This window comes from Xenopus laevis, chromosome 7L, assembly GCF_017654675.1.
Source record: "Xenopus laevis strain J_2021 chromosome 7L, Xenopus_laevis_v10.1, whole genome shotgun sequence".
NCBI classification, from domain to species: domain Eukaryota; kingdom Metazoa; phylum Chordata; class Amphibia; order Anura; family Pipidae; genus Xenopus; species Xenopus laevis.
Genome location: NC_054383.1, coordinates 44,954,049 through 44,971,039, shown reverse-complemented (window position 1 = coordinate 44,971,039; position 16,991 = coordinate 44,954,049). Strand labels below are relative to the sequence as shown.

At 36.9% G+C, this 16,991-nt stretch overlaps 1 protein-coding gene across 3 annotated transcripts in view; it reads left to right on the top strand.

Moving 5' to 3' along the window:
* unc5b.L (unc-5 netrin receptor B L homeolog) overlaps window positions 1–16,991 on the top strand; it is a 110,373-nt gene that overhangs the window by 79,490 nt on the left and 13,892 nt on the right. For all 3 annotated transcript variants that reach the window (XM_041568413.1, XM_018224355.2, NM_001088833.1), the window contains 3 exons: window positions 9,132–9,353; window positions 12,029–12,172; window positions 13,882–13,985. In XM_041568413.1, the coding sequence (XP_041424347.1) occupies window positions 9,132–9,353; window positions 12,029–12,172; window positions 13,882–13,985 (470 nt within the window). The remainder of the gene's footprint in view (window positions 1–9,131; window positions 9,354–12,028; window positions 12,173–13,881; window positions 13,986–16,991) is intronic.

Here is a 16,991-nt window from a genome sequence, read left to right as displayed (position 1 = left end):
TATAAAATATAATCTAATAACACAGAAGCCAATACTTTATGAGAAAAAAGATCTGGCCTGTGAAGTTTTGCCATTTATTTGCTCTGTAATGAGATACAGAGGAAGTAGAAGCCTCAAGTCTGCTACAGGGCAGCATAGAGTCTTATTAGATTTACGGCAGCGAGAGTCTTGAGTGCGGAGGTTAATAGCACTCATCTATTCTTCCATCAGCCAGAGGGAACGCCACGCTCCTGAGCTTGGCTGCCTGTGATACTAATAAAGATTAGTAGCCGATATTTCACTCTTTCCTACTCACATTCCTAAAATATAATTGATAATAGAATGCTACTATAGTGCTAGGAAGAGCTTCTCTTTATATTTGAATGACCAGTATAAGTTTCCAGTTTCTCCTGAAATTTTGGTGTATAGTGTGTGATGGGAGTATTTGTATTGTTTGTTCATTTAAAAAGTTTTTAAGCAAGTAATACCCCAAAAGACATGAATGTTTTCAGCTGCTTTAAAGGGCATCTGTTGGGCAAAAATATTCTCTCCAACCAAAGGTGCTAGGTAATAGAGCCCTCACTCCGGTTGGGGGTAACAGTTGTTTAAGTCGCCCTCCGCCAACGATAGGACACTCGCACCGGGAAGGAACTCCCAGTGCGAGTGGCCATGCTGTACATAGCACATGCACATAATGCGCTTCTAACATCACGTGCATGCACATAATGAGCAAGTCGCTGCATTCGCTCATTCTGCACATGTGTGTGCCCCAACATGGATGCTCGTACCAGGACCTCCCTCCTGGGGCGGATGGCCTAGCGCTGGCGAGGGGCAATTTAAAAAAAAAAAAATTATTGTTACCCCCAACTGGAGTACAGGCTCTATTAGTCTGCATCTTTGGTTGGGGATAATATTTTTGCCCAAAAGGTGCCATTTAGTAAACTTAAACAAAATGTACCAGTTTGTTAAAACAGACAGAAAATGTAAAAATTCCCCCAAAATCACACTGCTGGGAATTTTGATCTTTTATAAATATGCCTTTCACTCTTGGATCTAGCCAATACAGTATAGCTGGTGAACCTACATACTTTTAGGTGGTCCACCTTTACGTTAAAGGGGAACTCCGGCTTCAAACCAGCATGCAGGAACTACATAACCCACAATGCATTGCACTGTGATGTTTCATTCCTAATCAAAATCATGTGTGCAGGGAATTGTGTGGTTTGGGGGATGCAGGCTAAGGACAGATAAAAGAAAAGCATTTTAAGACATCCTCAGGGGAAATCGCTCTCCTGCATACGATCTCCTACGGCAGAGGAATTCAGCATCGCCTGCCTTTTCTCTCACCCATACTGAAAGGCTGCAGTCGCACCTCAGTCCTCCCTACTCAGCCTTCAGCAGGCCTGGATTTAGGGAAAGGCCCGCTAGGCCCGGGCCTAGGGCGGCAAGCAGGCGCCCCCTATCATTCTCTATAACCCACAGTAATTGTAAAACGGTTACGGACCGCTGGTCAATCCCAATTCCAAAACAGTCCGAACTTTTAGTATGTTCTACAATGGATAATTCTAAGCAACTTTTTTAAATGGCCTTAATTTTTCTTATTATATATATATATTATTATTATAGTTATTAATTATTTGCCGCCTTCTTCTGACTCTACAGTCACTATATCATACAAACAGTTAATTTAAAGGTGAAGAACCCCTTTTAATAGCTAGTAGCTTAACTATTCTACAGCAGAGGGGGGGACTCGATAAAGACCCTCATCTACCCCTACTTGCCTTTACACAAGAGGATGATCAGCTTTCGGATAAAGGTAAATGTTTTTTGCAATGCAGCAAAAGTAGCTGTCTACTACTGTTGACTGCCCCTGGGTGTTGAATTATAACTGCTCAAAGAGAGAACCACATGTGTAAAGATCCCGTTAATACGTACACGGAAAGCCCTGTTTGCTGTGTTTTGCCCTTTTAATGATGTTACGATACTTGTTCTTTATGTAAAAAGAATGCAATGGAAATATTATCGTAACACTTGGTTTATTATAAATGAAGTTGTGGCAGTGAGGTGTGCCTCACAGCTGTTGTCTTATCCTGAAACACTATTAAGTAAGTATGAGCCACACATTTGCTACTCACACCTACTTCCCCCCCCCCCTCCAAAGTAATGAAGAAATGGAGTACATTGCCAGGCAACAAGTACTGCCAACATTGTCAACGACCCTGTGGCTATAAAGGGATTACAAAAATAATTATTGTTAAGAATATGATTGCACAGGAAAAAGATGAGTTTAATAATTGGCCTCAGGCAGATGTCACAACAAGCTTCAGCAGAGTAATATATCTTTAAGTGTATGTAATGGCTGAGACTCATGTCGGCTCTGGCCTAAACAGTACCCAGATTAGTCTGGGAAATCGAGAGCAGGCAGGAGGCCAGGTGTGAATTAAATACCAAAACATAAAAAAAGTTTTTGTTTTGTTTTTTTAAATGTTTGCCTTTGATTGTACCGTTCATAGGAACACAGATAGAAATGTTTTACCTAAAAATGTATTTATTCACTAATCATGATGCATGTGTGTAACAATACCTGCCTGCCTATTGCTGGTCCATAAATGTAAATCTCATCCTGTTTGCCTTATGCTTTATACTCTGTTTTTTTACAACTTTTCTTATGCCAGAATTTTCTTGCCATCTGAAATTTTTAAGTTGCCTTATATGGATTAGCCAGGTCGGAGGCAATATGACATAGTGACATGATTGGTGAGGTGCAGAGAGGTATTTGGATATTTTGGAGCCCATTCACCCCAGCCTAGTTCCTGGTCTTTGCTGTTGCTGGTTAATTTAGGATTGTTCCCAAGTTTATTTAGTTTTGTTGGCAGGGCTGGTTTTTCCCTTAGGAAAAAGAAGAAAGTCAGTCATATTTCAGAGATTTTTGAAAAACTGGTTTCTGTATACAGGTATGGGATCCATTATTCAGAAACCAATTATCCAGAAAGCTCAGAATTACAAAAAGGCCATCTCCCATACACTCCATTTTATCCAGATAATCCACATTTTTAAAAATTATTTACTTTTTCTCTGTAATAATAAAACATTGTACTTGATCCCAACTAAGATATAATTAATCCTTACTGGAAGCAAAACCAGCCTATTGGGTTTATTTAATATTTACAGGTTTTTCTAGTAGACTTAAGGTATGAAGATCCCTTATGCTGAGAACCCCAGGTCCAGACAGTAGAGCTATCCTACACCTAGTTCGCTGTGAAAAAAATCTGGCAATATTTGCATCTCTCACAAAAATCATATTAAACTGGTATGTGCTTTTATACAGAAACCAAAAAAAATCCATTGCTAGAAAAGAAAGATTCTAGAGCTGTTTTATCTAAACGGTTATTTACTGTCAAGTAAACTTAGGTGTAAATTATTTTCTTGGCTTATTTTTATTTATGAAGAACTGGAGATGACGGGAGTGAAAAATTGCCCATTGCTATAGATAGCAGGTGCGATTTGTCAAACTCCCCCAACCAATATGTAGTGGTAGGTGAATGCTTCTCAGTAGGATATTGCAACAGTTCAGAAAATGGGCTTTAAAGTCTGTATGATCTTAAAGGGAAAGCAGAACACGAGCATAGTAGAGTAAAATATAATGCACTCACTGTATTGTACTGCAAAATAATAATAGAGCCTACACTCCGTTGAGGGGAAACAATAGTGTTTTGTGAAGAAAACGTCCTATGCCCAGTTGTCCCCAATTCCTACGTCACACCCATGAGCATAATCAGAGAGCTGGTCACTCACATTTATGGGTTCAACTATAGGTGCCTGCAATAGATTCTCCCTCCCGTTGTGGTTGGTGTAGCAAAATACTTTTTTTTTCCTTACCGGAAGTGTGGACTCTAATAGCCACACCTCCAGTGGTAGAACCATTTTGGTACTGAGGGTGCCCTTTAACTGCTAATTAGTTGCCTACTATACTAATGTCACTTTGCCTATGTCCTACAGGATTCTGTAACTTAGCTTTTGAAAGTGCTCACACAAAGCACAACTGATCTCCAGTATCTACTTCTTTATCTTAAAACTATGACATATGAAGTGGTGCAGTGTGAAATTAATAATAACTGTCAGTCCACAACACATTTTTTGGACTGAGTAGCATAAACAGATATATATGTAAATTATATACATATATATTATATAAATTATATATAAAATATGGCAAATTAGCTCAACAACAAAAGTTGTGATCAGAAGCACATGTATATTTTAATGGCACCAATACTGAATATGGAATGGTTACTTTGAGCTCTTAACCAGCTCATGTTCCCAAAATGAACAAGTTAGTTTAATACAGGGAACGAAATGCTGTGAATTATCTGCATGGTACAGAGTATTGGGTTAAAACAATTTGTAAATCTTTGGCTTGCCCTTGGGATTCCAAGCATCTTTAAGATAATTAACAATTCTGAGCTGGGCTAGGCTTGGTTTTAATCAGGGTAACCTGATACATTTGTGTCCCTGCTGGATTGAAAAGTGTTTGAGGTGTAATGTAGCCGTGCAGCTGACTGGCAAGGAGAAAAAACATAGTTATTGCCTCTTTAATTATAAATATGTGCCACAGTACTTACTTGATCTACCTTCTGCCTGAAATATAGGTCAATAGTAGCATTCTAAAAATGGGGGCCTTATAAAGGGGGGCAGTATAAAGAAGGAAACTGTAGAAGTAGAAATGTATATGTATATATATATATATATATATATATATATATATATATATATGTGTATATATATATATATATATGTGTGTGTATATATATATATATATATATATATATATATATATATATATATATATATATATATATATATATATATAATATACACACACAATGCACAAGTGCCATGACTATCCTGTAAATGATAACCTTAGAAATGGTACTTAAGGACAACATCAGTTATAAATGGTTTGTATATAGGTATAGGATCCGTTATGCAGAACTTGTTATCCCGAAATCTCCAACAAACCATCTCCCTTAGACTCTATTTTATCCAAAAAATAGAAATTTTTTCAAATGAGTTCCTTTTTCTCTGTAATAATATATACCTTGTACTTGATCCCAAATAAGATATAAATAATCCTTATTGGAACTAAAACCAGACTATTTGGATTCATTAATGTTTACATGAATATTCAATTTATGGAAAGATCCATTATCTGGAAAACCCAGGCACTGAGCATTCTGGATAACAGGTCCCATACCTGTATTATGATAAATAATGTGCTCCCTAGTGTATATAAGCATAAGGCGTTCTGTGATTTATATAAAAGGATTTAGCTTTTGGTCATGTAACGCCTCGATGACTTAAAATACCGTATCCATATATATGCAAGTTCAAGACAACCAGTCTTAAACATGCTTTAATTTACTCTTGGTAACTGTACTGGTGCAGTTTAGAGCCTATGTTAATAAATCAGCCCCTGCATCCGACAGTCATGTCGCATCAACAATCCGACAATAGCATTACTTGCCTTATTTCCGTTGCATCCGACGTGACGCCTGCGTTTTTGCGCAGCTCGTCGGATTGCGTCAGAATCGTCCGTGGAGTCCTGCCCTTAATCCATGTAATACATATGGATTATTCTGCCTTCTGCAGTTAAATTAAACCTATAATAAGGCCAAATATATTTAATATGGGTTACCTCTTGAAATGTGCTTTTCTGTGGTACCCAAACTCTCCTACCAGATGGAAATAATTAAAAAGAAGAATTTAAGTGGAAACCCGACACACTGTGTACATAGTATGTATGATGTGCTTGACCCTGCAAATGTAGCATAACTTCATAACTTTTAGCACAAGATCGCATCACTAATTGCTTTAGAGTTGTAAGTGCTGTGTTCATCTAGTTTTTTGATGAGTCTTATATTTTTATGGCTGAGCACACAGGGTGATTTTTATTTCTTTATTTTTTCAATTATAATCTAAGCATCATTAAAAAAAAAAAAAAATAATAATAAAGCACTCACAGATACCACTGAACCATGAACAGAGTTGGTGTGTGCTAGGATAATCACATCTCCAGGGGGACATAGAATATATAACGAAAACATATAAACAAAATATCCCAAGCTAGATGAGCACTGTAAAACAAAGAAATTGGCCAGAACACTGACTACTATTCTCTAAGTTTTCTCCAATCTTCTCAAATTCCAATTAAAATATATTTAAAGGGAAATAATAAAAAGTAATATTTGAAAGTTTTTTTTTTGAAGCCATGGTGGCGCAACCCACAGCCCACTATAAACTGTATCTCTGCATCCGCAATCCTTCTTTCCTTCTTGTTTTTTTGTTGTTGTTGTTTAGGAATGCAGAAGTCTATATTATTTCCTATCAAGAATATTATTGTCTGCTGTGACATTAAGGTTTACTTTTAATGGAACTAGGGTCTCTAGCTCAAACCACAATATCTCACCAACCATACTTTACAGTTGGCTTTACACATTGAGGCAAGCAGTGCTTGGCATCCATCACACTTTGTTCTTCAGAATGCCATATGGTGTAAAAATTATGTAGTCCCCAAAATAATGTGTTTTACTACTGCAGAGTCCAATATTGGTAAAGTGTACAACCCTCCATCACACTCTTGGCATAATGCATGGCAAAGACAGGCTTGCATGTTGCCACTCTACTTTGGAAATTCATGTTGTTTACCCACCAATGAATAGTTTTTTTTACTGACTGGTTCCAGAAACCGTTTGGGAATCAGCATTAAAGCTGGCCATAGATGCACAGATCCTCCTGATTCGTACGATTTTCAGATCGAGAGTGCCGACATCTTTTGTCTGGCGGAGATCGGTCGTTTGGTCCATCAGACAGGTTTGATTTTGACCTGTCCTATCCCGCCGGAGCCCATTGCATATTGTAATCGGATCGTTCGGCCATACAGCTGAACGTTCAGATTACCCCCGATATAGCCATGCTCGTTAATGGCATATCGGGGAAAGATCCATTTGTTTGGCGATGTCGCCAAACGAGCGGATCTTTGCGTCTTTGGCCACCTTAAGTTATCCAACTCAGTTTTTGTGGCTCTCCAATTGCTCCTAGATAAATATTTACAGTCAACAAGGACCACTTTAGCAGGGTAGAAGCTTGACTTTTAGAAAGGTGGCATCCTAAGATATGTCTCCAATGGCTAAAATGTCCTAAATAAGCAGTTGTCCAGATACTTTTGGCTCTATAGAAGACTTGCTTTTATTGGATGGTTAAATATGATTCTCCACTTTTTGTTCTGCCTCTACTTTGGTTATTATAAATATGAATGAGCTCAATAACAAACCTAAAATAACTGAATATGGGAACAAGAGGAAATAAGTTGGATGGCATAAGTGTGAAAAAAAATAGATTTTGTATTTCAATCTACATATATTGGCCTTATGTATACAATATACTTTAGCACGGGAACTCCATACACCAGGAGAGCACAGCCTGATAATGTATGTTTGAACATTTTTCCTGTAATCACACTGGATTTATCTGGCCATGATCTGCTAGACTTGCCTTTAGCAATTTCAGTAGTTAGAATAAATGTACAATAATCTTAGTTCTGTGTTTTGTTGCGAGCAGTGTTAAATAAACCCCACAGATTCTCAAAGGCATGTAGCCCCTATTTAGGACCTTAAATAGATTTTCACGTGCATTCCTACCATCTGTTTTGCAGGCCCTCAGTGCTTAGGGAACAAATTAACTTTGCGGGAGGGAAGAAATGTGTACTGGTTAACAACAGCTTATTTATTGTATTCCTTTAGGCTAGTTGTCAGGTGGACTGGAAACCACTGGGGTTTGTTAGTTAAATGGGTACATATGAAAGACCGTTGTAACGTTAAAGTGAATCCAGTGAGTACCGGAAAGAGTGGAACAAAACAATGCAGACAAAAACATTTCGGGTTTATCCAGGTAGAGACAAGGCTGGTTAACTGAGATAGTAATAAAATAATAATGAAATGGGCATGCTATTTTACCCATATGTTCTATTCATGGGATACCTTCCATTTGAATAATTGTCTTGCTACATTAGGACAGTGTCCATTATAATTACCTAGTGACCTGGTACAATTAGTGGGCTGCTGAGAAAAATACAGGCCAATAATGAAGCTGGGATAAGTTCTGTGGCAGCTGATGGTAGGATGATATAGTGTCAGTGAGACCTAAATTTAGAAGTCAGCTTGGAATTAAATTTATCTTTTCCAAAAGAGCATTTAATAGTTTATAACAAATGTCCTGCTGTGTCAAAACTACAAAGGGACCATACAGGTATGAAATCCCTTATCTTAAAACCCATTATCCAGAGTGTTCCAAATTACAGGAAGGCTATTTTCTATGGAGTCCATTATAAACAAATAATTCTCTTTTTTTTTTGTTTTTTAAATCAAAAAAAGATAATAGATCCTAGACCTGTACATTTTTTTTTTTTAAATGGATTTTAAATAAGTTTACTGACTTAACTTATAGAATTCCTTAACTGGTAGCTTCTTTACTTTTTAAATATTTTTTTTATCAGTTTAGGCACAGTATACATATTTTTTCAACATGGGCAAAATAAATAGAACTGTTTATTTTTTTGATTGAGAGGATGCATATTGCTAAGTTATTTTTTATTATAAAGCAGAAACAGCATTATTTTACTTTCACACTCTCTTGCAGTTACTTAGCTGAGTTCATTTAACTTTAATAGAGATAGTGAGCTCTGTATAAACTACCCCCACCCTTTGTTTAGGAATGTTTCAAGAACAAAACAGTTTTGTGATTAAAAAACTAGGCACGTAAGTTTAACTCGTTAACACTATTCATTGAACTCATGGTGAGTAATGGGGTCTATACTGCCCCATTAAGGAACATGTTATGTTAGTGCTGTTACCAGTTAGGGACTAGGGAAACAGGGCCTGAATTAAGGGTAGGCAGAATGAGCATGCTCCTAGGGCGAAACAGTGGAGTGAAAATCAGGCCACTGACTGACTTATTTTTATGAACAATTTACTGTAATGGCCATATAAAATAGTATCGCTAACAAGAGATATTTAATAAAATTTATGCATATGTATAAAATATGATAAAATGATCATAGTTCTGGAATTTGCTCAAATTTTAATTTCTCTTTGTAGGAATTGAATATAGTGATGTTCTACCAGACTCCTTCCCATCAGCCCCAGCAGAGTCCTTACCACATTTCCTGTTGGAACCAGAGGATGCCTATATTGTGAAGAACAAGCCTGTAGAATTAGTATGCAAGGCAAACCCAGCCACACAGATCTACTTCAAGTGCAATGGGGAATGGGTCAACCAAAACGACCACATCACCAAGGAAAGAGTGGATGATGTGACAGGTATGATTATATTCTAGAGTGGGTATTTCCCTGCAATGCTGGCAGTTGTCCAGATACTTTTGGCTCTATAGAAGCTGGTTCTTTTTCCTTCTCTTCTCTATTGTGAAAATTTTAACTCCAGTATCTCTGTTAATTCATATTTACACATACTTCCAATAGTAATTTATATACATCAGGTAACATAACGGTGCAGAAGTATTTGAGCCTTTCTCCTCTGTAATGTGTCCATGATATTATATTATGTGTGGTTACAATATGATTGTATCTGACTTCTGAAGTGGATATCTCAGTATGCTAATATATGATTAACTTAATGCTGAAATTGTCAGATGATGGATGTGGATTTTCCACATAATAAACTTGGTTAGTGTGTGTGTCAATGCATAATTCGTTTTAACTACAGTTCATGCCATGCCCCCTAATGAATATGGGCTCCTGCATTTGAAAATAGTGTTTCGCATGGATTTTCTGATATTTCCCCACAAAAACAAGGCAGCTGGCTAGAGTCTGAACCCTGAGCTCATGAGAGTAAAGTCCTGGATTGGGTCAGGTACCTGTGGTTACCCTGCGGGTATAGATGTGGGTGTGCGGTTCTGCAGGTTTTCGGGTCGGGCCAATATCAATTTTTACTCCTTTTTCCCGATCACTCCTATTTCCGACAACGTCACTTCCGGTTTACAATGACAGCACTTCCTGATTCTTGATGGTCAGCAGGTAGCGGGTCTGAGTTGCGGATAAGGTACTTGTGGGTCGGGTAGCAGGTCCAAGCGGGTAAGAATGTGGGTTGTGGATTGCAGGTTGCGGGTCCGGGTCAGTTACGGCTTCCAAAAAATGGACTCCGGCTCAGGACTCTACATGAGAGTGGATTCTGCTCACTGAGCCTGCAATAGAACCCTTTAGAACAGCAGTCATTAATTGTTCTGAAACAATTATACTGGAAAATATGCCTTTTTTATATACTTTATTTTCCTATATGTATATTCATACTTAGTGTCACTAGACGTAAAAATTTGTTAAAATAATATCTGAAAACAAGAAGATACAAATTAGTGATGTGTGAGTCAGAAAAAACTCAACCCACACCCGACCCTAACCCACAAAATGTTGCCATTGTAGGACCCACGTCCAACCCATACCTGCGCCTTCTTGCTCTGTACTATACTTCTGTATGGGCCTCTGCTTCCAAGACAGGGAATCTTTGGGAGCAGTAGAGGAGTGTACCACCCTAGCCCACAATGGTTCACCCAAATTTCCTTCTATGTGGAAATAGGCAAGCTTCTCTGGAAAGGAAAGTTGTGTTGCCTGTGTCGGGATCATTGGAAGGCACCGACAGCAAAGATCTGAGGGAGAAAACAGAACTTAAAGAAGTTTTACCCGTCAGAAATAAATTTGAGATGAAAAAAATTTGTTTGGAAGGAGAACCCTTTAATAATGAGAATATCCCTTTAATGGAGATAAAAGCAGACAAGTAAATTAATACATATACATTCTATAACTGACAAAGCTTTGGGAAGATATATATTTTTTATTAGTAATCCTGGAGTAATATAGTGATCATCCATGAAACCACTTTCATTCCTTTATTGATTTAGGACTGACATAAAGTAGGGGATCTCCTTGTTCTGGAACCTTGAACTCACTTTTTCTCTATAAAAATCAAGCATCAGAATAATGTGTGTTACATGAACTGTGCCTTTGTAATAAGCTATAAATAAGAATGATCATGCGGTGCGCTTTCCTTTTCCAGTTAATATAATAAAAATATCCTTGTGCCTGTGTCACACTGTATTTTCACTCTATTTTTATGAAGAGACAGGGTTGTGCGTGGGGGTAGTTAATTATTATGGCGGTACATTGAAATTAGCACAGAGCTGTCACTCAGCATTTTGTGTGATTATATTTGGCTTCACCAGCATAAACCCAACTACCTAATTAGTATGGCAGCAATCCCTATGTGTAGGCCCTTATACACAAGCTTTGGGCGTCATTTTGATGAGTATTTGAGACGCAGGTTTGTAAGAGCTAATTGATTGTGATACTTTCTGCCTGGTTGTTCCCACCACGATCTGCCTTTCAGCACAGTTGCATTTGTGTTGTTAAAAATTAAACTGTTGCATAAGTACGCAAAAATGTATAACAGCACGCCTGGTAGTGATGTGCGGGTCAGGTTTTTTGGACACCCGCAACCGCCCGATATCCGACCTCCCTGTGCCCTCCCGAGGCCTAGTTTGGGTTCCTATTATAGACCCACACAGCCCCATCGATGATGTCACAAAAGGCTCAGGACGAGGAGGTGCGCATCTATAAAAGTCGGAAGCTGGCATTTGTAAGGTGTGAGGTTGGCCCGACCAGCAGGTATCTGGCCGACCCGCACATTACTACGCTTGGCATTAAAGTATCTGAATTCAGTTTGTGTTAAAATAGATGCACATTGAAACTATGAGGTATAAGGGTGCCATGCTTTTACAACCCAAATGGGTGGCAGATAAAATTTTGCTTTAACTCGTGCAGGACAATATAATCAAAATTTATACATGTTGTAACTGTTACTGAGGTTGAAATACCATCAGCTGAACAGATTCTTAAACAAATATATGTGCATTATAATATGGCCTGTATAAGGACACTGTTTAGGGGTTCTCAAATGAACAAACACTTTTTTTCACCCTCATTAGGCCTCGTGGTACGAGAAGTCCAGATTGAGGTCTCCAGGCAGCAGGTAGAAGAACTTTTTGGCTTGGAAGATTATTGGTGCCAGTGCGTTGCTTGGAGCTCAGCAGGAACAACCAAGAGCAAAAGATCTTATGTCAGAATTGCCTGTAAGTTTTGCACAATGTTACAGTCCAAAAATTATATTCCCCTGAAAGGATATTCATATTTCCATTTATAGCATCTCTTTCTTTAACGATTTCATTATAATTCAATTTACATTTATTTTTAATAACATTAAATAGCCCCTGCTCTAATAATCTGAGATAGTTTAAAAAGTCTTCTTGCTTTAAATGACACATTGTTGCTATTTTTCCTCTGGGAATTCCCAGTAATTCACAATATGGGGAATTTGCTTCCTGTTATTGCTATTTGTAATAGATTAGCTAATAGTGTAAGTGAACACTTAGCACTTGTATGGAAGTTAACATTTTCTGACTCTATTTGCTCCAATGTGTCATAGGCCAAGCATTCCCCCATGGACAGACATGGAAGGAAACAGCAACTATTAACTGTTTATATAAACTGCTGACTCCAGACCATGTGGACAGCTTATTGGTCCATGTATGGGGCAAAAACGACAGTTTGTCTAAATGAGTTCTCTCAATGCATCCACATGATATTTACTGGAAAAATGTAACTATTCAGCATGCTATGTGATCTCCCAACAGGTCTGCATAGGCCCCGGTTATGATCTGACCACTGGCCCACACTCAATTAGATGCTCGGGTTTACTGACTATGGCTTCTGGGAGTCACTCATATAAATAGAAAGATAAGACAGAAATAAAATGAATGTGGTGTTTCGCCTCATGGTCTGCATTTTGGTTGCTACGTTCATCTACCATTTAAATTGCCAGTTAGAGAAAAAATGCTGCTTGTCTGCAGTCAGTCTCTTACAAAAACACCCTCTCATTTATTCTCAGATATATTTTGATAGTTTGAGTTTCTTTGTAGGCTCTACAATGTGAACATAATTGTATTTTTTAATAAATATTGTATGAAGGCAAAGGCCCAGTGTCCATCTTGTATAAATACATACAGGTAATTTCTTTGCTTAATGCTGTTCACGCTTTTGTTTCCAATTGATAATCTTTAAACTGCTGGTTGCTGATGTTTATGGGAATAAAGTTATAAATTCCCCTTTCACCTGGCTTTGTGCCACTTGCAGGCAGTTGTTGCAAGCCTCCGAGCTATGAGGGCACAAGGGCAGAGCCACACTCCCATCTTGTGGATGTCTCTAGAATAAACATTTCTTTAGATTCTTAGATAGAAAGTTCTGAAATTCAAATAATATACAACAGATGCACGTTTTTATTTAACAATATTCAATTCCTCCTCAAGGAAATCTGTTAATCTGGATCTATAAAAAAAATCAACCTATAAAAAAATCAACTTCTTAGGGTTTGAGTTTGTTGAGGCGTGGGAATGGTTAAGAGCAGTGCAGAAAGTTTATGGTGCTAATTCAGCGCTGCGCAATATGTCGGCACTCTAAAAATATATAATAATAATAATACTAATTTGAGATAAAATTGCTAATTGTACTAGAGTGTGCCCATACTTATACTCTCCATTTGTGGTTAACTACTAAAAAATGCATTTCGCACCAGTCATTGACTGTCATTGTGTAGTTTGACTTCATTCTTAAGCAGCAGTGTACAGTTATACATGTGTTAGGGGTTAACATGGAAAACCATTTAGACTTAACGGGAAGCCTGGACTATCTATAAAATCTATATGAATCTCATACTTCTTTACTAAATAATGCACAGATGCTCTGTCCGTATATTTTGTGAACATACCTTGCTTCTTTCTTACAGATTTGAGGAAGAATTTTGACCAGGAACCCTTGGGCAAGGAGGTAGCTTTAGAACAGGAAGCATTACTTCAGTGCCGTCCCCCAGAAGGAGTACCACCTGCTGAGGTGAGAGGGTTACCCTGTTCTATAATGTTCTTAACATTATTTTATTATTTTTGTGCCTAAAAACATGCTGAATTATTCAGGCGGAACAAATGGGAACTAACTGCTTGTTCAGTTTAAAACTCTGAATTAGTGAGAGGGATAAGGGGGAGGGGAATACAGAATGCGACATAGTGACTGCTATGGGGCTATAAACACTTGCTCATAAAACCTTGTGGCTTGATCTTCTCAGCAACATTTGTAAACCTTTGAACTTACAGTCGACATTAATACATCAAGTGATCATTTCATTACTGGAAGGGGGATGTCTGGAATGTCACTGAAGTGAGGGGTGTCCTTGGGGATTATCTGCTGTCCTGTCTCCTGTGTCTGCAAATGTGATTTTAAAAACATACTGGAGCAATAATAGATAGATGATAGATAGATAGATAGATAGATAGATAGATAGATAGATAGATAGATAGATAGATAGATAGATATCGAGATAGATAGATAGATAGATAGATATCGAGATAGATAGATAGATAGATAGATATCGAGATAGATAGAGATATATATATATATATATATATAGAGATATATATATATCTATATATATATATATCTATATATATATATCTATATATATATATCTCTATAGAGAGAGAGATATAGAGAGAGAGAGAGAGATATAGAGAGAGAGAGAGAGAGAGATATAGAGAGAGAGAGAGATATAGAGAGAGAGAGAGATATATAGAGAGAGAGAGATATAGAGAGAGAGATATAGAGAGAGAGAGAGAGATATAGAGAGAGAGAGAGATATATATATATATATATATATATATATATATATATATATATATAGATAGAGATATATATATATATAGATAGAGATATATATATATATATATATATATATATATATATATATATATATATATAGATAGAGATATATATATATATATAGATAGAGATATATATATATAGAGCAGTCCATGAAAGCACTCACTGCGATCACCATCCAGTGTGTATCAAAAAGTTATTTATTGGTGCATGGTGTATCAACGCGTTTCGGCTCACCTGGATATCTATATAGATATATATAGATAGATATAGATATAAATATAGATAGATAGATAGATAGAACCTTCCTTGGTTCAATTTGGTTTTTGTTACCTGAGAAAGGTTCTAGTATAGAACCGAAACGTTGGACAAAATAAACCTGTTCTAACCAGCACTTTTGCTCCTTTTATTTGATGTTTCTGGGAGTGCCGACACCAGCGCATTTGTACAATTATTTTCTATTTTGCTCTGGCACCCAGACTTCGATAACCTTATGGTTGTGCGCTCCATTCATTGTTTCTAGATATATAGATATATAGATATACTTGGATTACTATACTTAACATCTTCTAAGAATAAAAACATTTAACATTATAAAGCCAATAGGATTGTGTTATAATAAGGATTAATTATATCTTAGTTGGGATTAAGTACTTTTTTTTACATTAAGTACTGTTTAACATTACAGTAGAAAAAATAATTCAATTAAAAAAAATTTAATTATTTATTTAATTTAAAAGGACTCTATGAGAGGTGACCTTCACGCAATTAGTAATTTTCAGCATAATGGGTTTCTGGACACCAGATCTCATGCCTGTGTGCATCTTGTATAGCACCCTAGAGTGTGTCGGCACACCTTGTGATGTTGGATGTTTTAATCATCTCAGGAACCACCGTATGTTTGGAAGAAAAGAGAAGTGAAGTGCACTAGATGATAACGTACTTTAGATTAGTAATAAGAAAGAAAGAAAATAAATTAGCATATGAAAGCATCTTTTTAAATTGTGTGGGGGGGGGAGGCTGCAAGGCTAATGTTTTTGACTGTTGTAAACTGTTCAATCTTTAACACTGCTGGAAGTGACTTTGTTCACAGTTAAAATAACTCTGTCTCCCCGAGGCATGATTTCATTTGACTGTCTTATTGAATGCAGCCATCCTGAAACCCTTGCAACAGCTTTAGTGCCTCAGTAGGGGATGACACCTACAAATCTTTGGCAGTAAAAAACTTTAGGAACAAAAGGAGGGAGATGGATTAGCTCCATCCTCACAGATGCATTAATGTGATAAATGTGACTGCATTAAAGATGCCAGATTTCATTATTCTGTTTATTTTGGGATTTGGATCTGTTATTCTGACATATGACACATTCAGCCTTCAACACCTGTTTGTTACTTGTTATGTTCTATCAGCCCTATAGGGAAATATTAAGTTCACTCAGGCACCTTAATCATCCATTTACACCAAAAATCTACAAGCTCTCTATATATTGTGATATAATTTACTTTAATCAACTACTGAGGAAAAATGAATAATGGGAACTTTCTTTTGGAAGAGAGGCTTCATTTTGATTTAGTAGTTTTAGGCAATTTTATCCAAGTTGGTTTTACAAATCTTGCTGTAAACAGCTAATAACCTATGTCATTTTAATTCAAATTAAGGCCTAAGCGACCTGCTTTGTAGCCCTAGCAACTACAATGGAGATTACTTTTATCAAAGCATTACGATTTGTGTTTTGTTTGGGTTTTAATTTTTTTGTATTTAGTATTTTAATATTCTTTAGTATTGCTACTTTTGGTTTAAGGGGAACTATTACGAAAATGAAAATGTAATATTAACTTTAGCATACTGAAATAAGAAACTTTCTAAACACAATCAATTAAAAATTCTGTACCGTTTCTGAGATAATCAAGTTTATCTTCAATATGCCTCTCTCAGCATCTGTTTCTCCTCATTCTGTCTTCATTCAGGATTTAAGTGTCAGATGAATGATCCAATAAATCGTATAGGGGGGCTCCTTTTGCCTAGACCCTAGAAGATGTATTATAGCTCACTCTATTAAAATCACCAGAAGTCCTATCTCTCTACATGCTGAATTTGTACAAAAGGCAGTTATTTTTCTGTTCTGGAATCAGTTATTTGAGTGAACTCTTAATTCATCTTCTAGGAAATGAGCCCCCCCCCATAAA